General features: G+C 42.6%; 1 protein-coding gene across 9 annotated transcripts in view; it reads right to left on the bottom strand.

The window, feature by feature from the left end:
* The window catches only part of LOC121598634, a 63,599-nt gene that overhangs the window by 5,047 nt on the left and 34,552 nt on the right, over positions 1–24,000 (bottom strand). For 8 of the 9 annotated variants that reach the window (XM_041925753.1, XM_041925751.1, XM_041925759.1 and 5 more), the window contains one exon: positions 1,169–1,305. In XM_041925753.1, the coding sequence (XP_041781687.1) occupies positions 1,169–1,305 (137 nt within the window). Of the gene's footprint in view, positions 1–1,168; positions 1,306–5,899; positions 6,086–22,430; positions 23,348–24,000 lie in introns of those variants that run through there. The other variant, XM_041925760.1, reaches the window with a different exon arrangement.

Here is a 24,000-nt window from a genome sequence, read left to right as displayed (position 1 = left end):
AAACGATACTTGCCTACATTGTGAAATAAGCTAGGGTCTTGGGAGTGCAAATGAAATACTGACACTAATTAACAATTGATATTCCATTTATAATTTGAAAATAGTGTCGAAAAAAGGGAGGAACCTTAATCTAAATTGGGCCTCTTCCCGTTTTTAGATCGAAGGCTGAAATATCAGCCTATCAGCTGTTTGGATTGTATAGCAGTTTTCGAGCAGCTATCAAAGTGGGTATAATATACAGGTGGGCTCATCCCAAGGTGTATGCATTTAGCAGGTTCATATTTATAGCTTCTACTTCTGAATGAAGATTTTAAAAGAGTTATGTGTATTTGTCAAGCTACCAGAAAGCCTGTTTGAGCAAAAGATTTCACCCGACCTGACGAAAAGCGACGGTCAAATTTGGTTATAAAAAACATGCTTTGAGACCACCTTGAGAGAAATGAAAACGCCACCTTGTTTTGCCATTTTTTTCGAGCAGGTACTCGAATCTAATTCTAGCTTTGAGGCTAAAATAATCTAAGCTGAAAATCGCAGGTTAGTTTTTTTCCAACTGTCTAACTCCATATAAAAAGCTGATTAGAATCATGAAGGGACCCAGTATTAGGTTTACCATGAAGTGCTTACAAGACTTATCCTCTTTTGGGATTATTTTTATGAATAAATGGGAATGTTTCGTTTTGATAGAAGTTTAGTAAGCATTTTTGCATTAAAGAATTATCTTTCCATCAGCTAAAGTTGATTTTTGTCTGCTTAGAATTTGTTAAAATTCCTATATGATTCACTTATGCTTCCGTTCATTTTAGAGAGGCAAATAATGTATGTACAATGAAAGGACCATCTTTCAGAGACTGCAACTTAAACAGAGGCTTCAAAACACCTTATAATAAGAGTCTAAAGCGATTTTAATACGACACCATGGCTTGAGTATCTTCTATGCGATTATTTAAATCCTTTTGAAAAGCTACAAAAACGAAAATGTTTTGATATAATAATTCCAGTCCTTTTGCAACATGAGACAAATCATTATCTTTTTTTGTTGCTATAAGAAATCCACTAACCAAGCCACGTGGAGCAAGCAGGCAACAATAGAAGTACCGGTACGGGAATGCAAAAACAAGCAGGACTGGAAAATAGATTATCCCCTCATGAATGGTTCACATGCACTTACCGGAATTCCTGCCGGCAGGAAGCGGTCCAGGCTGTGGACCGGAATGATGAAGCAGTCCTTATCCAGCGTTGCCAGCGAGATCGGTTCACTGCGGGAGCTGACGAACCCACCGCTGCCCGGCTGCCCGCCAAAGCTTACTGTGCCGCGTGTTGGTCCGCAAAGTGTCCGAAAGTTTATTTGCAGAGTAGAGTTTTGTTTTTTTTTGGAGGTTTACCACCCGGGACGACACCAGGTGTGAAATGAATTCATTCAGATCGGTGCAGCCACAACCGCCGGGAGGAGGGAAGGAAGAAAAGAAAATGGATCGTTAGAACATGTGGAAAGGGCGACGCTGGCACGGCAGAAACTAGCAAACCGGAAAATGTTTCCAATTCAAGACAGCAACACGGAAATGAAACAAAACACAAAAGATACAATAAGAACAGCGAAAACAATAAACAAACAAACATACACACTCAGTCTATGCACACGTGTGCTGGCGTGGACTGCAATTAGAGTTGTTTTTATTATGCGCGCGCATATAATTCATAGAGCGGCACGGTTTGCAAACAAGAAGCAAAAAACAAAAACGATAAAAAACCAAACAAAAAACAACACAAAACAAAGCTCATCGGTACACCCCCTCTGAAAAGCCCATAGCAATAAATCAAGCAAAACCAGGCAGGAGCTGGTTTGGTTAGACAGCGAGCGAGAGAGAGAGAGAGAGAGAGAGAAGAATGTGGAACCGAAAATAAGCATCCGGTCGCCGTTTCGATTATCTCGAATGCACAATAATAATTCACTGGAACTGGAGAAGGTAAATTCGGCAAGGGGAGCAGAAGGCTTGTTGTTTCGTGGCCTTCGCCGTGTATGGAAGCTGAAACAGCGTAACTCCACTGAAAGCTTCTAGTAGTTCTGCGTTGAGACAAGATTAGCAAAGGGGCAGAAGCACAGCTGAGGCCGTCTAAGGTTGTCGGGAAGCCAATTTAAGAATAATCGTACATTGATAATATTGCACCGGCGAATGATGCAGTGTGTGTTTGGATATTGTTGCTTTTTTATAGCTTGGAGCAATTTACAATTTAAAGCAAAGCTTAGGTCTTATATTATGAATTTCAAACATGTTGTATAAGTTGGAGTACAAAGCGAATATTATTGAATGTATTAAATGATGTGTATATAACAAATCAGGGAAAATCAGGGAAAAATGGACACGCTTATTAAAAATGTTAATATTCTTTTAACGTCCAGAATCATGTGGATGTGATATAAACAACTGCCTATGGATTTAGACCCACTTGAACACACCCCAAAAATTAATTATCATAGTTATATACAGATTAGGAAATAGCATTTCAGTGCATCGTAACAAAAAACAGCTGAACATATTCGGAGTAAATTTCCCATGCACGCAAACGGTAAAAAGCGTGCACTATTCCATTAGCTTCCCTCGTCCTACAAATCAGATTATTAATTTAGATCAGTAGAATACAGGAACGATCACGACACCGAATGATACGCTCCACTACAACTATCAACATCAAAGCGAGCGAATATCGAACGCCGCACCCCCCCCCCCCAAACCCGTCGTTCCGATTATGTCTCCACCGTGTCTACTGGGTGCATGAAGGTACGATGAAGCGAATGCACCTGTGTCGTCCGTAGTCCTGCAGTACGGATCGGCCTCGCTGACCTCGAAAAATCATTCCCATTCCGGTCACGGCAGGTGGCATGGTGGCAGCTGTGTGCAGGGGTAAACGGGGAAGCAGCTAAAGCGAAACAAAAACAAAGCACCAAATAGCACCTTACCAAGCGGAAGCAAAGGCTTGATAGTACACTTATCTCTCCGCTGGGGGAAGTGGGAGTGATTTTGTTATTTAGAAAAGAAGGGAAAAATACAACAGAAACAAATGTTTCTCGGTCGCCCGAACCTAATAAAATAAAAAGTGACGGGCAACAATCTCGGCTTAAGCGTCGGCGGTAAGGTACGGCGCGTTGCATTTTTCATTGCAAACGATTCGTTTGTAACATTGCTCCAAACTTTGATGCAGCCTTTCGCGCTGAACATTCAGTGCAGTGCATTGGAAGAGAGTCCGAAAGGGGAAGAGCTTCCCCCAACGGGCAAAAACAAAATCAAAAGCGGGTCGAACCGATCCGTGTGCAATGGTAGCACGGCTTCTAAGCGGGTCTCGGCCTCGGTTCGTTCGGCTTCCCCGGTCGAACACGTGCGAAAAGTAGTTTAAGTTTGGTCAACATAACAACGTCGTCATTGGGCGAAGGGCGCGCACACACAGGTGCAGTGATAGCGATGGAGATAAAAGAGACAACACTTTGCGCATCAAAGTGGGGTTGAGCAATCGGTCGAAAAAAACCACCACCGCCGGCTGAAGCGAGATAGAATGAACGAAAGGACCAAAAAAAAAAAAAAACATAGGCCTAACACACACACACACTCTTGGGTCCGAAGGTCTAAATTTTTAATGTCGCTGTTGGTGAGTGTGCCCGTGCTGGGGTAGACACTGTATGTGTGTGTGTGGCTGTATTGTGCGGCTTTTGGATGGTTGTTTGTGCATTATTTTACACCCGCCCTTTGCCACCTTGTCCTCTGGTGTCGTCCAGCGTGCGGCAGCTACACGAAAGCATATGCTTGCCGAGCTTTTGTTTAAATTTTGCTCAAACAAAGCGTTCGGGAGAGAGAGAGAGAGAGTGTGTGTGCGTGCCTGGAGCGTCGCTGTTAAATTGCTCTAATATTTGTGCTAAAGAAACGCGCACAAACAAACGTACGGAAGTAGGACATAAACGTTATGCTTGGATGAGAATTTGTTGTTCTAAAAATTAATTATTTTGCTGCCTCGAAGACTGTTCGACGTGCTCAATGAGGCGAGCAAAAGTCAAACCTAGCTATTTGGAATAAACTGGCAAGCTATTTTGGCATAAATACTTGAAAACTGTCGTTCGATATGCTATCTGTAATCGTAAGCATTTACTCAAACGTTTTTCCATTTGAACTTAAAGGTTTGTTTGGCATTATCCTGTGTTAATATACTAATTTATAAATGTTCATACTATGGTTCATATACTATAATTTATAAATGTTCAAGCATGATCGATAAGGAGCAGTTTGTTATAGTCACTATTTTAGTACAAATTATAATTATAACTTCCAGTACTTTACGAAATTACAGTACAGGTAGGTGATTAGTAGTAACAGCTTTTCCTATCAATTATTTTGCTTATATATTTGTTCGTTGCGCTAACCATTCCGCTCTAGCGGAGGTCGTCCTTAAATCGATTCTTTCTTTTCTTTTCTTTTGACATAGTTTATCATGGTGTTGTGTAATTGTTATTGACATTGTTTTTTAATGGCGTTTCTAATTCAAAATAAAACAACTACAACAGGATTATTTTCAATCCTGAATATTTTTTTTACACTTTTGTCGGAAAATTCCTGACAATTCTGCTTGATTCACTACCATAATAGTTTAATATTGTCGTGCTGTATGCCATTGGTAAAATTATATAAGATTTTTTATACAGCTTCTTCTTCTACTTGGCGTAACGTCCTACGCGGACATGCCGCAGGTTTTCGAACCTTATTCAGTACCACATAGCCGGAAAGTCCATCTTAACTACGAGGTGAGGGTTATGATATGAGGCTTGTACCCATGACGGATATGTTATTGTGTCGTACGATTTGCCAACTTTGTAAATCCTCGGATATACATCGTTGGGTCTTTTTCAGAGCTTTAATTACAATAACAAACATAAACAGTTCATAGACATAAACTATAATTGGGGGCAAGCACCCCTCGTCGGATGACATCGGACGATATGTTACACGTTATTTTAGTTCATTTACACGGACAAACGAAGCGTGGTGGAAGATACCAAGATGGCGTGAAAATGTTCGCCGTTGAGATCGGCAATGACATTTGGAACATTAAGCCACTAAATGTAGTAGCGCCTGATAAGTAAGAGTGGTAGACGAACTGGTCCGCGTTTGGGGAAACGTATGTACATTGTCTATTTCCGGTATGTTCCAAAAATAATAGCAAGCAAGCGATGGACTGATGATATCTTATCACGCATCGTGTCACATGAGCGCCGCATTCATCGACTAATGTGCAGCATTAATAAACAATGTTCGGCAAGACATTCCATCCATCCGTCGCGCTTACGGATTCTCTCAGGTGTACATCGTCGGCACTAATCAAGCGTATGGTGTGGCCTGGCCGACACACGCACAACCCTTAATAAATGGACGAACTTTCAGCTGGACAAAAGGTGGCAGAATGTGTTAGCTTTGGATTAGTCACATACGGGGGAAACGCACAGCGCACACAGTAATGCAGAAAAAACAAGCCGGCAAGCAGAGGAGCGGAAGCAGTGATGGATGATGCCAACGCGGCCAACAAAAGCGGTTGATGATAAAGAGGAAGCTGCTGTTAATCTTTGCGGTGATCTCTTAGTCGCGTGATAACGTTACGAACAAGGAGACGAAAGCGACGACGGGGGAGCTATTATTTCGCAATGCAGGCGTGTCATTTATCGCGTGCTTATTTCGTCCAACCAGCCACACTTGAACGAACTTGCGGCCGACCATGCACTTCCATCAACAAGAGACTACCGTGTTAGTACGGGGTTTGTGTGCGTGTGTGCGGGTAAATCGTGTAAAATAATTAACTGCTTTTGAGTTGCCCTTTTGGCTTTCCGGCCTGGGAGAGGGTGTTAGCATTCAAAATCGGTTCAAACCTTGCCTGGCAGTGGGCACCGCCTCGGGCACCCGTCGGTTAGCGGCAATCGGGCCCCATTTCATCATAGACGCGGAGGGTCTACGGACTACTAGCGGTTGCATTGGTGCATCCATGTCAGAGTACGTGGTGGTGGGTGGCGTTTGTGGGGGTAAGGTAAAGCCCGAAATGGGCGTGCAGCGAAGCTCTGGAAGAACATAATATGGGAGGGAAAATGTCGGTTGGTTTCGGGCGCGTCTCCGGTTGTTTCGGGTATGGATTTCGGTTTTTTTGTAAATAATTATTAGATTTTTTGGGTAGGTGTCTGTGTGTGTGGATTTTGTGTTCGTGTTTGGTAGTGGGGAAGGGTTCGAAATTTGTTTTGCAAACTGATGCAGACACTGTACAAGGACGAGAGTGTAAAGGTTAACAGTTTAGTTACGCTTAGTGAACAGGATATGGGTTGAGATAAAAATCTAGTTACATTTTGGTGTATTACAGTACTGCTTTATGTACATTTTGGAAGTATTTGTTTGCTTTTATCTTAACATTGGCATTTTCTTCATTTTTTTATTACGCTTTAACCTAAAAGAAAAATTGTACAACATGATTATGCGGTAGGATATATCTTGGAATCATACGATAGGTAAATCTCATATACAAACACTGCCTGGTATTGATTACCAACCATTTGCCTGTATTGCAAGCCCCACGAGCGAGGTAAAACAATCCATGTTCGTACGGCTGGGCTATGTAATTTAATGCACCGGTACTATTATCGTTACTGAGCCATTCCTGCGCGTTCCTTCCCATCGGTGTTCCAATTAATCAAAGTGCCTTTTTCCGGCCGGTTATCCGACCGGTGGCAGGTTCGTGTGAGTTACGTCGTTATTAAATTAAGAAACTTTTAGGTTTATTCCCGTGCAATACACGTACACCGGAATTGATTACCAGTTGAGAAACAACTCAATACAATGTAGAACGTTTAATAATACGTCGCTTGGGGGGAAAGTTTTTTGTTTTCCTTGCTATGACCTATTCTAGAAATCATACTTAAAATGCTTACTCTCTCTGGAATTTTGCGTTTTCAGTTTTTTTTCGAACAAAATGCACTATACACATGATGCACTAGAATCTACTCAACCCATTCCATTAGTGGCGATGTAATGCGCTCTTCGCTGGCACAGCAGCAGCTATTAGGACTTTTTAATTGGATCGCATAATTTTTTCTGATTTATGCCGTTTCGCGAACAACACTTTGTGGTAGAGGAGGTATGCATTTAATCACTCTATAGCTCCATACCGACCTTGCGTGCCGGATGTATCGCATGTACGGCTTAACAATTGCGCCACTCAGAAAAAGGAGGTGGTGTTTGAAATAATTTTGACATGTAGCCATGTGTTTAATGAAATTTGATTGTGTCTCCACGTTCTACAAGCAACATTAAAATGCACTGTTCACACTTACTTCCACTGTAGTAAAGTATGGTTATTGCCCGTTGCGAGTTTGCATTTCGCATTAAAAGAGAGGTGATGGGAAACATTAAAGTGATTGCACCGTAACGACTCTTCGGTAAAAGTGCTGCATCAACAACGGAAGTGGCTCTAAAAACTGATTTTATCGCTGCTAATGTGTGGCAAATAAATCATAACAACTACAGGTACAGCGGGATATAGGGGGGAAATGGGGCCGATTTTAGATTAAATTGCCTACCGCTGGTATGCGATGGAGGCGCCTGGTAGTTGACGTTTTGCGGCTGGTGAAAAGCAATTTGTAGTTGAAATCGGACCGCCCAGTAGGGCTGGCTTAATTTATGCAGCATTATGTTTGATGTTTTAATCTGACTTTTATCCAGCTCATCATCAAAATGAGTCTTTGATTTGGAAATTTCCATTGGAGCAATTTTAATTGAACTGATTTTTTTTGCTCTCTATAAATAGCAAACAGATTCCAATCATCGAGTCAAAGCAAAGCAAACAACTATATTTCAACCTTATTTCGATTTTGCCTGCATTCTAATCTTTAGCATTTTTTTAATTACTACCTACCCAAACAGCGGTAAAAAATCAATCGCACAAGGAGTACTACATTGGAAACTGCAAATTGAGCTACATTGCTGTGCCGATGTTTCGCTTTTTGCTTGCGCTTGCTGTCGCTCTCTTATACCACTACCCTGACTACCGAGCTACCACGCTACACAGACAGGCACAGGCAGGCAGCACATGCGGCAACAAGTGCACGAGTCTGCAATGAAAGCACGTGTCCGGCCATTCCTTGGCGCAATATGCATAGCTGCACGGATTTTGCTGCTTCCATTTCGCATTATTTTGCTGAGTTTACTGTTTTTTTCTTAACTACATTTTTGCGCTCACTCTTTCACTCTTCGTGCTGGCTCGCCCATTTTCTTCCGTGCGGAGTGGAAAAGATAGTAAAACGTGCCTTGAAATTGCGGAAGTCATGCCACTAAGTTTTGCATCGTAAAACATCCTGCGTGCAACACACACACACACACCATTTCCAGTTAGGTTGCTTTATTTCATTCGATCGGGACAGAGGCAGTGCAGTAGCGCTGTCGAGAGAGAGGAAGGAAGGGGGACAAGACAGGAGAGAGAGAGAAAAGAATGGGAAAATAGAAATGGGGGGCATAGGATTAGATGGCAGAGAACGTGATAGGGATGATTAATATTGGAAGCAGTACGATTTATAATGAGCAGAGTATTGAATGACCCGGATACGATGATGAGAACGATGCCAGGGGAGGTCTGTGTACGATACAGTGTGCTTCTGCAGCAAAAAGGACTTGCAGTGTTAGATGAACTCTTATAAATTTGTTTTATTGTGTGTTTTTATAGCTTATTGGTAGGATTCCGTGTATAATCTCAACACATGTCAGTAAATGATAGATTAAAAATCAAGCTTTGTACGTTGTTCGGTTACAAATCCCTTACAACAGAACTGTCGCATGTTCCCATTCTTTTTGCCATCGTTCTTTTATGTTGAAGATTTCAGAATGCGTTCGCATGCAAACGTATAAACTCAATGAAACGATAAAATTTCCAATTAAAATGAAGACATAAAGTGACACAAACTGGCTGCTGACACTGATTGGCTGGAGAGAGAGAGAGAGAGAGGAGACATTTTGTTTTAAGTTGCCTGCCTCATTTTTCGCGCTAATCTTGATGAGCATCAAAACGCGTTCGCGTCTCAAAATTCGACACATTAATCTTTGCTCCTCAGAATCGGCTCTTGCCTTTTCGGTGGCGAGAGTGGGCGATGACTTGCTACTTTATACTGTTTTGCCATAAAATTTAAGCAACCAAGTGGCGTTTTTCGCATTTGAAATCCGCACACTGCCGTCCGTTCGCGTGACACGATCTTGATTAAAAAAGTTACCGCCTCGGGGGAATTGCGAGCCGAATACGAAACACCACGCGCCGCTAATGAACCGAAAGAAACACAAATCCGATGCGTCAAGGGGAACGACGAACCCGTGTGCTCTCTCAAGGGAGCCGGCAGTGTAACGTTCGACCGTACGCTACGATTATGGTTGGCCACCGAAGTCGACCAAGCAGATCAATCATACCACTCCCCGCGATGCGGTCGGTACGTGCAGACCGGCGACACGCAAAATTCCCTAACGTACGGAACAGTGAAGCGGCAAGAACATTTCACCCGACCGGTTTGAAACGAACGGATTTCTCTGTTGCTCGTCAAAGCTGTAAACGATGGAGGTGTGCGGTGTGGTCAACGTTTTATTGGTTTATGGAGTTTTGGAGTTTTTGGAAGGTTGGTATTGAGCCTACTGTATGGAACGTTCGGGTTCACGTACAATCCTTTGCTCGAGTACACATACAGTACTCGGGAGCAGAGTTTGTGTGTGTGTGTGTGTGTGTACTCTGCCGATGGTTCACAGGCGGTATGAAGTCATTAATTTTGGCGATATTTTATTACCATTGTCAGTGGTCAACGAGACAAAGAGTGTGGAATGAAACACAAACGCACGGTAAGAAAGTCATTCGGTGAGGCTACCGGCCGACTCGGACACGACACGAGTCTGCCGCCAGGAGACAGAAAAACTGACTGAAAAAAACGAGAACGGGTGTCATAAATCAATCGTTTACGTTCATAAATATGAAGGTTTGGATGAACGAAAAAGAACAAAAAAACGGGTTGAAGAGTGTTTTTTTTTCTCTTTAGTTTACGTGTGGATGTGTGTAGCACGCACTCGAAAAATGTTTGTAAAAAGCGTGCAGGAAACACTATAAAATTTTGACGGCTATGATCGTAAAAAAATCACTCGAGCAGGACACCACACGCGGCTTGTTTTTTCTTTTCATTTGAAAATGTACGAACTTTTGCTCGTTTTGCTGTGAGCACACAGTTTATCTTTTTTCGTTGCCGGTTAATGCGAGAATGGTTTGGAGAGCGAAATGGATACGCGAGCGTGTGTGTGTTTTATATTTTTCCTTTCCTTTTTAGATCAGATAAAATTTATTGTTTGAGTGGTGTACGGCTGCCCAGATTTGGGACTTTTCTTGGGGCTACTGGAAGCTTATATGCCGTTTGGTAGGCTAATAAAATCTCGCAAATGTTTCATTTCGATGCCGAATATTATTTTGTTGATATAGGAAATGTGAGTAGAACGTGGGAAATGTAATGGATTTGATTTTAAATTTCCTAATCGCTTTGAGTATTTTCTGGAGTTTTTTATACTTAAACGATAAACCCTTTCTCTCTGTCATTGCTCTGGCACTGCTTTTAAGTGATTGGGCCAAACTGACGAGGGGATAAGGTATACGATGTGGATATCCTGTTGGATTTTGAGATAGGCAGAACACACCCTTATGGGAAATTGAGATAAGTAGAACTCACTCTTTAACTGCGGCTCAATCAGAAAACCCATTACCAAAATTCCAGTTCATTTTTTTTCTTTAATTCAACGAGAATTATAAGAGAAAATATATCCATCGTTAGCGGAGCACGTAGGCTCCTAATAAGAACACCACGGAAATTACAAATAACTCTAGGTATAATTCTTGTAAAAACTACTAAGCTCTCTCTTCAAGATTTTTGAAGAGCATTGCTCTTATCGGGAAATTCGATTCCCATTGAGAGTAGCAAGACCTCAGAAAGGACCTTTTGCTCGGGAGTTTATCCCCTCCTCCACTATACAGTACACGAGACGAAGCAGGCCGTATTCCCCGTTTTATCAATTTTGTGCTATGTGTGTACAAGTTTCAATCCTTTAATGAATTTATAACATTATTTTTACTGAGAGCATTAAACAAGTTCCCTTCTAGCATTGAATGATCCTTGCTCAGGTACAGCCGTGTACTGCTTATACCATACCGACAGACTAATACATTGATCCATAAAAAATCATAAACCATGTTTGTATCATTTACCAGTATCATGCACTAGCCCGCGTGACCGTGAAATAGAAATGTCACTGAAACATTCATAACGCGATCGATCGTGCCACGGGAGAGCCCGTTGGTCCAAGGTCCCTTTGTCCCATACCCAATGATAATGGTTGGAGGTCAGATGAAGCGTAGAAACGATAAGGTGTACTCCGGCGACAATACTCCCAATGCTCCCCAAATGGGTTCCCTCTCTACCAATCATGCTGTGCTGTTGTTCCAATAATTAAACCATCGATGAAGTAGCTCATTGAAGGTCAGTGTTCCATTGTAGGAGCGTGAGTGGTGCAGTCATGCTGTTGCTGGTATTGGTTCCACACAACAGCTCATTTATGAACCAGAATTGTCATCGGCCCGGAAAGCGCGACGTAAGCGGAACCGGTCGTGTGGTGCTGGTACGCTCGCTTGTCTAACAAATTTAGCCGATAGCCGATCTCACCGAGCAACGACAGCGACGAACGAGAGGCACCTTAGTTGTTTGGCTAATGTTAAAATATTCCATCCCTTCTCAAATCTCCCACCTCAACTCGGTTTGGAACGGTCCCAAAAAATGGAGGAAAAAACCCTCCCCAAGAGTGTTACCAACCGACCGAGAAGATATTGGGAGCAGAAACAAATTTGGATGGGCTGGAAAAAAAAATGAAAATGCACACCATGGCCCTTCCTTCAACTCTAGCTGCACCACCACCCTCTCCCAGTGTGGTGCGCATCCGTCTCAACCCCATACGGCGGTGACAAAATTGTGTCAGGCGAGAAAAACACGATCTTTCCGTTACCGGAGACACGGTCCACCGGCAGGGCAGGGGTGTGATGGGTGTGATGACGTACATGTTTACACACTCCATGACACCGTGTACTTGACGACAGGTGGTATGCCAGGGCTGTCGATGGCGGTTGATACCCGCGCTATATTTGGGCGGCGTTTGGAGCATAAAATTGAAGAATGTCAATAATGCGCCCGTGTGTGAGAAATAATAGAGACATGGTTTGTGAGATCCTTATGTATATTATTTTGTTTTACTTCGCCATCACGCTTCATTGCGATGTCGTAAGCAAAGTCAAACTCAATTAGTGAGTTGTGTGTTTCATCAAACTGTTGTGGATTTTTGTATGCGTAGATAGCACATCTGTCCAGGTTGGAAGCGCAACGTCAGTGACAAATTATGACAGTAAGAGTGCCAACTGTGTGCCAACCTGACCCGGCCTGTCCAAAGGTCACGCCGGATGCTCCGGGTAGCCGAAACGCTACGTCAAAGGCAGCATCATCCGTTCGCCTGATTTTCCATCTTTCCCGGCTGGTGGCGAAGTCGCAAGTCTAGGTGTTTGTGTGTGTGCTGTCAGGTCAAGATTTATTGTGACAACTGAAGGGTGACAATCGTTTGTTGTACGCTAGCATAGAGCAACTGCGTGCGTGGAAGAGAGCGCGAGAGTCTGAGTAGAACGCTAGCGTACAATCCCGGTGCGGTTGATTGTGGTTTTGGTCTTGGTTTGGGCCGGGCCGATTAAGGCACGCCTGGGTGGCGGAGCAGGGGGCCTAATTTTGGGATGGGCCGGTACCGGTGATTAGGCTTGTGAAACTTTTGACACTCAGACATCCATTTAGATCGCGAGCACCAAACGAGCGGGATAAGAAAGGCAAGGTTTCGCAATTTGACGTGAATGGACGAATTCATTTAGGGGACGGTTGTGGTGTGTTTCCTGAGGTTTGAGAAATGGTGTGCGAATTATGCGTGCCTCAAACCCTTTCCGTCAAAGGTTAATCATCTAGCAAAACGGCTGTTCGCACTATCAAAACAGTAATTTGTCAATTAGAGCACGAGTCCGTAGATGAATCAGAATTTAGTTTCAACTGTCATAACAAGGATTGGATGGCATCAGAACGGTATTTTGTGGAGGTGTTATTGTTGGTGTGAAGGCGGATTTTGATGAGAAATGGGAAACAGCTAGAACATAGCTATGTCCATCATCGTAGTTGAAACGGTTGAATAATTGTAAGACTAAAAATCAACATTTCTTGTCATATCCTATAAGTCTGTGAAGCTTATAAAGAGAAATAACAGAATTAAATGACAATTTTTTAAGTTTGATCGGTCGGTTTTGATGAGTGTGAGATCACTCAAGACTTATTTTCAACAAGAAAAGGGCCACAGAATCGGTTAAAAGTATCTTAAACCTACTTTATTTATTTTTTATTCGAGAATTAAACGAGTTTATATATTTCCTTAAATTAATGCTTGAATGGATGCAGATTTTGCTCGAATAGCCGCACCGATTGTTGTCATGTTTTAATGACATATAAAATTTAACAAATTCACAACCAGAAACCATTTCAGCGACTAGACTCTTTTCATACTAATCAATATTGAACCCAGCTCAACTCGCAGCAAAAGGAACCTTATTGTCGCTTACTGTCGCTTTATACCTTCTGGCGCAATGTAATTTTGTCCGAATGGCTGAATTAAAACAGAAGCTCGTTTTCATTCCAATATCTGTATTCTCCAACACCATTGCATATCTGGCCATAAAGTAGATCGTTTTTGTGCTGGCACGAAAAAAGTACCACCAACTGGAGGCTGAAAGAATGTGGTGCCCGAAAAAGCAGAAAGTGGATAGTTGCATGGGGTTTTTTTGGCTATTCAAATTCCCTTTTCTAGTATAAAATTCCGAAGCGAAACATTTAATGTCCACCGGCTCTTTGCCAGCTCACCGGCAAGGGGCAAGACACCGCAGCGAACAAGAAAACTGGTCCGAATTGAAAATAGTGTCGCTAGAGCTAACTGGAAATGAATGGGAACGATAATTCCATTGTTAAACTTTAATGAACCGTTCGCATCGAATGGTGGTAGTGTCGGAGCAAAGCAGCGCGGCAACGATTTGGAGACACAAAAAATGCGATGGAAAAACGATAAATGTGAGCAACAATGGTGTAGCGAATGGAGCGCAATGGTAATGGTAGCTTTACACGGCGACGGTTCGTTGAGCAATCATTTCATCCGTTACTCGTAAGAATAGTTCCCTGGTGCTGATAAGTACTGCCCGACAAGACAACTGGCGAACAGATTGTGTAGTTTTATCAACGGCAAATCGCAAAATGGTCGATCACCGTTTTCACCGCAGTACGAAACCGCAGTGCAAATGACAGCTGTCATCGATAGTAGACAACCACTGATGAGTTGGAGTTGTGGTCGGACGGGTCGGGCGATTTTCCCTCCCCCGGATCCTATTCTATCGCTCTGAAGTTACCTGAAACCTGAAACCACTTCATCTGCTTTTGGCAACGGTGAAAGCACAGCGTAAATATTGTTTTCAAAACAGAAACGGGAAGATCGTAGGCTGCCACGGTTTCGGTGCGACCCATACGACCCAGCCCAGTAGGAGGGTGAAGCTGGGTCGAATGGGTACGGTTCCTGTCGCGCGTTTGACAGGTGATACAGGACCGCGCTGAAGTGTGACGGGATATAGCGCGCACGGATGGGTTTGACAGGATCGCCGCGGCCAGCGTATTTGCCGCGGTGCTTCGTTACGCGGTGCTGCCACGGGGGTATTCAATCGACATTCGGGATATATTTTTGACGTGACGTTGATGGAGCTTCTCTGGTAGGGCTTTGGCACTGGTGGTTGGAGGGATTATGTAAAAATCCAAAGGTGAAAACGAGGCAAATTAATCATTCTTAACACTGTTTCGTAAAATCAGCACATGCCCATGCCAGTGTGATATTGATTCATTGTACTAAGCTCCCTTTTAGCATGATAGCTTGTCTATCTGAGCTTATTTTATTCTATTTCATAATATACGCAGCCATACTCAGTTCGCTCAGTTCGTCTATTTTAACTGAACTGTACGATATTTCTTTTATTTCGTTATATCTTTCTATATTCTCTGTCATATTAGCCACATTTTCTAGCGATATCCAGTGCGGCAAAATGTCATGAGAGTCACGAGATAATCACCACCGAAAATAATTAAAATATCCGTGGTAGATGGTCATTGTTGATACTCAATGAAAGTGCGTCATGACATGCTGAAGGCAACGTGCAAGTGATTGAGTATAATCCGATGCCCTGACTGACAAACTGAGCTTAATGCTGTCGCAAACATATTCATGACTTTTTCTGGTTGTGAACAGTACTGGCAAATGCCACTGTTTCAGTCACCAAAACTCATGACTGAAACGAAGCTCAAATCAGCTCACGTATACAACTGAGATGATCAGGTAGGCTCAAACAGTTGGTGGACGACTCATACGCATTTTGTTTAGCACCCAACTCCTGGTCACTCACTTGGTTACGATATTTTCTATCGGTGATAATTACGTCACTCTTGGAATATTCTTGGTGTGTGGTCCCAAACAACAAAATGAACATGCTTTGAGTCTCATCTCTGATCATCACAGTAGAGCTGACATTATTGGGTTTCAGTCTGAATTTGTCATGATTATGTCAGTGATACTTTGCAGAACTGATCACAGTAAAAAAAAAGTCATGACAAAGTGATTGACCAAGCGTTGATTACTTAAATGTCACCAACCATGTATTGGACACACCAACTTTTTCAGCATCACCTGTGATTGTGACAATTGAGTACGTGACGCTGACATGGATTTCGTTTCCGTCTGATTTTTTTATGAAATTGATAGTTAAATTTTGCTTATTTTTGTCTCTCTTGTTCGCATCAGCTAAGTTCTTTTATTCGTCCGTTCGCTCGTTTGTCCACTGTTTGCTTGAATGAATGAAATAAAAATAAACAATTGTTCACCAAATTTGTTCGTGCATTCACCTGCAAGAACTGAACGACCTAATTTTAAAATAGAAAATAAGGTAGCTATAATTTGTTCCGTGAAGCTGATTTAATAAGTGCAATAAGCAGAGCCCAACATTTATCTTACAAAACTTTCATCCAAGTTAAACAAAACAACACTTCGCATGACCATATGGCTCCGTCTTCCTTTCCTCATCCAACCTGTTTCGCCTAACAGGCGCTGTTGTTGAGACGAAGCAGCTGACTTTCGAAAATAATCTTCTTAAGGAAATGATTTCTTCTGCCTTGTATGTGGAAGGCTTCTTGAAGTTTTGGTAGAAATTATAGCTAGCCAGAAGATGAAGCTAACACCAACACAACGCACACACACACACCGGAAGTTTCAAAAGTGTGCACCAAAAGCACACATTGCTCCATAAAACCTTACTCCGCGAATGAAGAAGAAAAAACTCCCAAAACCGCTCGGCACAAAAATCATGCACACCGTCGTACCGTGGTGCGCTGCCGTTTTACAAAATGATGAAAGTTTCGTCCGCAACGCGTTCCACGCGAGTGTGAATGATAAACGGGCTGTATTTTCGGTGAAGATGCAAAGATGGGCATCGTCGTTCCGGGGTTTACAACCGGAACGGGGTTTTTAGGAACAGTGGGGTAATATAATGGTGCCGGGAGTACCGGCGATGCCAGCTATGCCAAGCATCGGGTGTTTGCGTTTAATAATCATTCTTACGAATAAGACAACAAACAAAGTTTTGGTTTTTTTCTTTCCTTCGTCGGAAGAGCCTGTTTGCTGCGAAGGCAGCGACATAAACACGGCGAAAGCACTGGTAAAGGTCCAGCGTGCCGAGGAGTGTGCGGGTTGATGGAAAGGAAAGATGTGCTGGCGGCTACTGCTGGCGTCTAAACGGCTAACGCACGTTTTTCTTCCCATTGGTATGCCGAATGGTTGTGTTTTTGTTGTTTCTAAAGGGATTTTGTTGTCTTTTTTCTTACCAGTGCTACCGTTGTTGCTAACCCGATGTGGTCGTACCAAAGGAAGAGGACCACCTTTTCGGTAAAAGCGACTTTGCGTGGTGGAGCAAAACTTTCGGTAGGATAATCACCGCCCAAAGCACGGAGACAAGAAGAGACGCAAATCACATGCCTGCATGTAACACTTAGTTTCGCACTTGACTTTGTACACTCCCTGCCGTTGGGGTGGCGGCCTGTCACAAGGAGGTGTATGTCACTCTCAAGCGAACGGGAGACTCATTTTGGCAAGCCGAAAAAGGTGCAATCTGCTTGTGACAGCTACGGTGGGCAGGGACCAACCGCTGTCACGAATGTCCGCGTACCGCCGCTTATCAGCCAGACATGATGGAGGTCTTGTTGATTTTCTCGCCCGAGGTTATACAAAAAACAAAGAAGAAACGCAAAATCGGCTCGGGAGCAAACCCACACACCGTTGAGAGTTGGAACAAATTTTAACCGCCACCAGGAAAACACCCACCCCGGCGGTTTTTTCATCGCACGCAGCGTGGTTCAAAAACGATGAACGTAAATTTATCCACTCGTCTAACGAGACTGGTGCTGGTGCCATTATCAAGTACCTGGCTACGTACCGTGCGGAAAGCACGGCGTTGTTGAGCGAACCTGTGGGCCTAAGAAATCCACCAAGAACAACTACGCCATAGACGTGACAGCAGTATGTGTGTGTGTGTGAGTGGGCACGTTTTTTTTGCTGCCGCCGCTTCGATTTGCAACGATAAAGTGAAGTTGTGCGGCAGCAGTTTTGTCGCGGTTGAGAAGTCTATGCCAAAACACGACGTACAAGTTGTCGTTCACGGTTGCTTGAAGCTGCACGTGCAGCTTAGTCGCAGGACGTGGGTGGCTTTTTTCCTCCCCCCTATGGGAGTTTCGAGTGTGGCTTTGAGTGCGCGTGTGGAAGGTAAAATTATCCGCCTTGATCTTCTTAACCATATTGTCGAGGGTGTAGAAAGTCTTTTACCCGGCCTTCATAGCATGTTTGAGCGAGTCAAGCGAGCGATTTGTGTGAGCGGTAGATTGAATTCCTGGTAATTGATTAAAAGCTTTGACGGGAACTAAAGGTGGCTTATTGTTTTTTTTTTTGTAAACAAACACACCTGTTAGTTAGTTCAATTATTTCATTATTCAAGAGACATATCATACGTTGAAATGTTATTACTATCACTGAACGGTAGGTATTGAAACGTTATTTACATTTGATATACTAAACTATATATTTTTGATTTTGGAGCCTCATTGCAATCCTTTAAAACGAGTTATTACAGGGTTTTTACTTGATTTGTCGGTACACAATGTCACAATTTCAGTGTTGCGGACTGAAGCAAGTATTGAACTACATGTGTTTAAACGGATTCAGGTCAATCGGCAGCTTGAAAAATTGATTGTTTACGAGGTTTAGAGACAAATTCCACAATACTCATCCACGTACATTTACAATTATGTAGGACGATCAATTTACCTAACTCTAAACTTTCAATTTTTCGGGTATGTGCATTACTTTGAAAACGTTGTTAGGCGCTGGTTTAATGATTGCTTCAAGCCGCAAAACCTTTTGTGACATTGTGTACTGCGGTTGTGATATCAGTGCGAAGGTTGTCTTAAGCGTGATGACGTTCCGAAACCAACTGACGCCTTTGTCCTGTCAGTTGCTGCGGTTGTGTTAAATGTTGCTACGCTTGCGAAATCAATAAAAAAATCCTGTAAGTTGATATATATATTTATTTTAAAGTAAGATTAGCATTAAGAATTTCACACGGATCTCAGATCCATTGAATGAGAAATAAACAATTACATTTTGCGTACTTTAGGAATGTCCTGTGAAGCAAAATTTTGCATTTCTAGACACTTTCTACATATATTCAGTTAAACATATAAAAAATTGTCACTGATTGTTGTCTGCCTTGGCTTGTCTTTGAATGGTTTGTATACGTCAAAGTTTTCTAATACTATCCAATTCATCCAAATCCTAGTTATTGACCTATCCGGAATAACTTCGAAAGCTTATATGTCTCTTCAGTCTTTTTAAATGATAATTTCCTAGTATAAGATTGTCTGCTTATTGTACACATTTTGTGCTTTATTATTTTTGTTGATGCCTTTTCAACGATTTGATATATAATTTTAATGTTTTAGTTTAATTTATTCTTAAATAAACAGTGTATAAAATTCTAGCTCTAACCATATCAATGTCTTGCGAAGAAAAAGGAAAGTATACCGCATAGCAGTCTAATACATTTTCCGATTCTTCATCTTCTCGCAACATGACCAGCTCTATGCCAACGCTGTTAAGCCATAAAAAAGAAGATCACCTCTCCAACAACCTGTTTCGATGGTTTCTCGAGCCAAAGCAAGAAGGAAGAAGAAAAAAAAATCCCATTCTGTACGACAAATGGCTCCAATAAAATAACTCATTACCAAGATTTATCTAAAGCCAAAAGGGGGCAGGATATGTTTCGAGTGTGGAAGAAAAAAAAACACACATGCACACTAAAATGATGCTGCCCAGCTGCCCGGCTCGGCTATGAAAGTGATTTTTGCGAGCTCTTTCGATGTTTTGGCTTTTACGCTTTAAACGCGCGGTCGTTTGCCGTGTGCCGTGGTTCATGCCAGGCACAAGGCGTCTTTTGGCGTTAATGACTTGCAAATTGTTTCCGGTGGCCGTTTCATCCCGTCTCAGCTGTACGTGTGCACCATTTTATATGATGCCTAGCGACGTCCTCCCGCCGTCCCCGGTTGTCTCGATTAATACCTATTTTCACTGCACCATTCCCCCCCGTTTTCCCAATCAGAGCTAATCGACGGCGAGGTGTTCGTCGAGCGATTTTTATGAATGATTGAAATTATAAATAGAGCATATAAAATATGGCTGCAGGGCAGAAAATGAGCAAATCGAAACGAAAAAAAAAAAAAACTACAACAAATCTACATTTATTAGTGCCGCCCACTAGCATGCCACTTTTCTTCGAACGCTCTAACCCACACTTTCGTTGTAATGGTGAGCGATAATTCATGGTGCCTAATTTATATATATTTTTTCTCCCCTCTGGTACTGCTTTCGATTTTTGTCCACTTGCTTCAGTGTCGTTTCATGGTTTTATATGTGTGTGTGAGCTAAAAAAGGTCGTCACGAGAGGTTTTTTTATTCTTTGAAACGTCTCACATGCGAAAAAAAAAACGAATGGCAGTGTTGGGAACGAAATATAATGCTAATTCGACCGCATCTGTTTACATAACCTAGAAACTGAGAGTAGAAATCCATCGGCAAGCGGCAAGGTGAACATTCTCACTCAGACGTACGCTCGTCCGTTCGTCTGAAGGATTGGGGGGTTTTTTGTACTCGCGCAACTCGCACTTCAATCGCTGCTTTTCGCCTCGCACTCTCCTCCCCGCTAACCGACACGGAACAGTGTCATGAGCTTGACACAGGCGGAAATGTGATTCTGGTACGCCGGCCGATAATAGACTCAATCACAAACTGTGAAGGATATGGCATACGGGTGTCTCGCGTAGGCAAGATGGAAACAAGTAACGCATAAACCATACCCGAGGCAAAAACAGGTACCAACCATCCCACACAGCTCCGTCTCTGTTTGAAGTAGCGAATATCGAGGACGTCAATTGACGCTTGGTGCAAGAGCAATACATGTCCCGGAACGACAGCAACAGGGATGTGGTTTGTACAAAAAAAAAGGAATAAAGGGAGCAAACGGGAAATGGTTTACGATTTCCATCGCTCGTGCAGGATGGAACGGAATGGGAACTGCGTGTACCAGCTGCGAACAGATGTTTTGTATCGATGAGAAATGTGTTGAATTTCATTTCAAACCGACGGCGATCTGGGAACGATATACCGAGTGTTGATGATTTGCTGGTGTCTGTGTTTTGAGTATTGGGGGGCGAATATACATGAACCCGAATGACTGGACGGTGAAAGAACCAGGAGAAGAATTCCGTAGGAACATCGATAAAAGAAGCTTAGTTGGAGTGAGACATTTATACGATTTTATTGAGCTTATCAAAGCTTTTTTTGATTCAAACAGTATTAAATTGTTGTACGAAACAAAACAAATTCAATCAAAACAATCGGACCTCCCTTGGGCTAACTAGAGACGGCAAAAGTGTGAAGAGAAAACACAGAAAATGATACAAAATAAGTGCGGAAAGGAAGTAGAAGATGAAAATGAATCGAAAGGATATAAAACACTAAAAAAGAAATAAAAAAGGAAAAGAAAACATGTGCGTACAGCAGAAATGGAGCAAAAAGTGTATTGGATGTGACACAAAAAGGAAGAAGAAGGAAAAAAAAAACCCGAAACGGAACGCAAATTTCACACCACAGAGAGGTTTCGTTTCGTGTGAGTATTGGTGATTCGTGCGTGCTGCTTTTTTTTAAATTCTTGTACACACATATATATGTATATATATTTTGCTTATTGCTTCGATTTTTTCGGTTTGACAAAATGCCAGAGAGAGAGCGCACAAAATTACATTTATTTTTAAAAAAGTCATAGTGAGGAAACACAGACGGGTAGGAACGGAACGGTGGAAGAAAATATGGGATAAAACACGGTATCGTGAAAAGAAAAGAAAAAAAAATGGACCAAAAGGGAAAGAGGAGTAAGAGAATGGGGGACGGGAGAAATCCAATAGCGTCAATGGTGACAAACGGATTTGGATCCGAAGTTCGATCGTGCTCTATGTGTATGTATGTGTGTGTGTGCACGCGAGCATAATTTTAGTTCAATTGGATGGAGGGAGCGCAGAAAAACTAAACCTGGTCCACCTCTCCCAGGGCAAGTCGTTGGGATATTTTTCGATCGTTCGAACACGCGTTTGAAGTTGGTAGCAGATATATGAATATTAACAGACAAAGAGAGAGAGAGAGAGAGAAGGGAGACAGATAGTTGTTGGAGGGGAAGAAAAATCGATTAATAGGGCAATCTGAACCGAATCATTAATTAGCATGTGTTTGACTTCTTAATGAACGGACAGAAGTAACGAGCGTTTCTTTTTTTGTTGAGCTGCTCAAAACTTATTTATAGCTGGACTAGTTTTGCTGGTTAATTTTTCATAACCGACCTTACAAGACGTTTGGAATGTTTGAAAATACTTCTGAAAATACAATCATGATTGTAAACAGAATAGAAATGATAAAATAGTTGCAAAATACTGCAACCGTTCCATTTGCTATTGGATTTTGGACAGCAGAAAACGGTCAAAGATAGTGGGATTTTTGGGAAAATGGAAAAAAAAATGGTGGAAATCAGGAAGATGGACATGTTTATGTGTGGTGTTGTATCAACTATCAGCTATGGGAGCAACAAAGAACAACCATCACAATAGCAACCTTCATTGTCCTGCTTGACGTGTGCCGGCGAGAAGAAGATGTGCGTTCGGTAGTGGTACTCGTCCGAGCCGGCCCCGCCGTAGCTGTCGCGCGTCTTGCGCTGATGCCGGCCGGTCATCTTACTCTTCGATCCACCGCCCCCAGCGCGACCTCCACCTTCGCGCATGTTTTTCCGGAACATCAGATTCATGTTGTGCGTGTGTTTTTTTCCTCCTTTTTTATATACACGTTGATTAGATGCGTTTGCAAAATTCTGCCCGGTAGGTTGTTGCGGTGGATTTTACAGTGAGCAGAAGAGAACTCAAACACTACGCTGAGACTGAGATTTTGAAGGTTTGCCCTCAACTATTTTGTTGTTAAATATATTTTTTTGCAATACACACGATCACTAATCACTTCAACGATTCGTTTTGAACAGCACAGGTAAGCTCACAATTATTTGCACCACAGCGCATCGATTCAACACGTTTTTTGTACATAAATAAACGACACTTGCGGCCGGCCATAAGACACGCAAATAAACTAGCAGTGAAAAACGCGCCGACACTCGCGTCACTTATCACGCTTCACCAACGGTTGAGAATAGAAGATCAAGAACAAGAACGAACCACCCTTTTGTCTACAGCGTAAAGGTCAGGCCCTTTGCATGCAAATGCAACACACGAAAGACGTCAGCAGCAGACGCAACCTGTTGGACGGTGTGTGTGTGTGTGTGCGTGTTGGGCAATCTTCGTCTGCCACGGGAAAGGCCAAAGCGTACGGGGTGGCCCCGGCCGTAAGGTCACAGTATCGCGGAATAATTTAGAAGCGCAACGCACACGCACGCTGCTGTGATCTTTCGCCCAAATGGTCGTCGGCTGCGACTCGTACGCACACAGAAACTCTACTGAGCACGATCGGCGGCAGATCGGTCGATCGGTCCTCGCAAGTGGTTGGTTGTTTTGCTGGCAGTGCGAGAATAGTGCTCCGTGTTTTCTCCCGCGTTTTCTGGTGCTCCTTGCGCATCAGGTGGGTGGGGTATTATAAGCGCATGAGTGAGTGGGTGGGATCGAGACACCGAGAGCTCTCTCTCTCTCTCTCTCTCTCTCTCTCTCTCTCTCTTGTTCTTGTCGTAAATATTGAGGGATCAGTGAAGAAATGGACAAGGAAAGAGGCAGTTGGGTGATTATGTTTTTTTGGTTTTATGAGATGTTTCGATTGTTAAAACAAAACGTTGTGCAATTTGACATTTAACTCCACCTCACTAAATAAACACTAATTGCAGCATGTGAACTATTATAGATAATTTTCTTTTTCACATGATTATTGTTGCCATAGATCCATAAAAACTTAATAAAAGGGAATTATTGCTTCTTAAATACTTGCACACTCACTTTTAATAAAATTCAACTATGCCAATATTGAATAACATCATCAGGTCTCATTTCAGATCTCCCTGGCGAGCGAGCGATTTCTCTCGCGACAATTTCCTTGTGCCGTTCTAATTTTGTCCGAAAAGTATGTAACTTTTTCCCCAGTGTGTTCGTGACCCTCAGCGGACAGTAAATAAAAATTTATAAATATGCACAAC

Source organism: Anopheles merus, chromosome 3L, assembly GCF_017562075.2.
Source record: "Anopheles merus strain MAF chromosome 3L, AmerM5.1, whole genome shotgun sequence".
In the NCBI taxonomy this organism is placed as follows: domain Eukaryota; kingdom Metazoa; phylum Arthropoda; class Insecta; order Diptera; family Culicidae; genus Anopheles; species Anopheles merus.
Note: the sequence above shows the minus strand (reverse complement) of the source record. Positions and strands in the feature narration are given on the sequence as shown.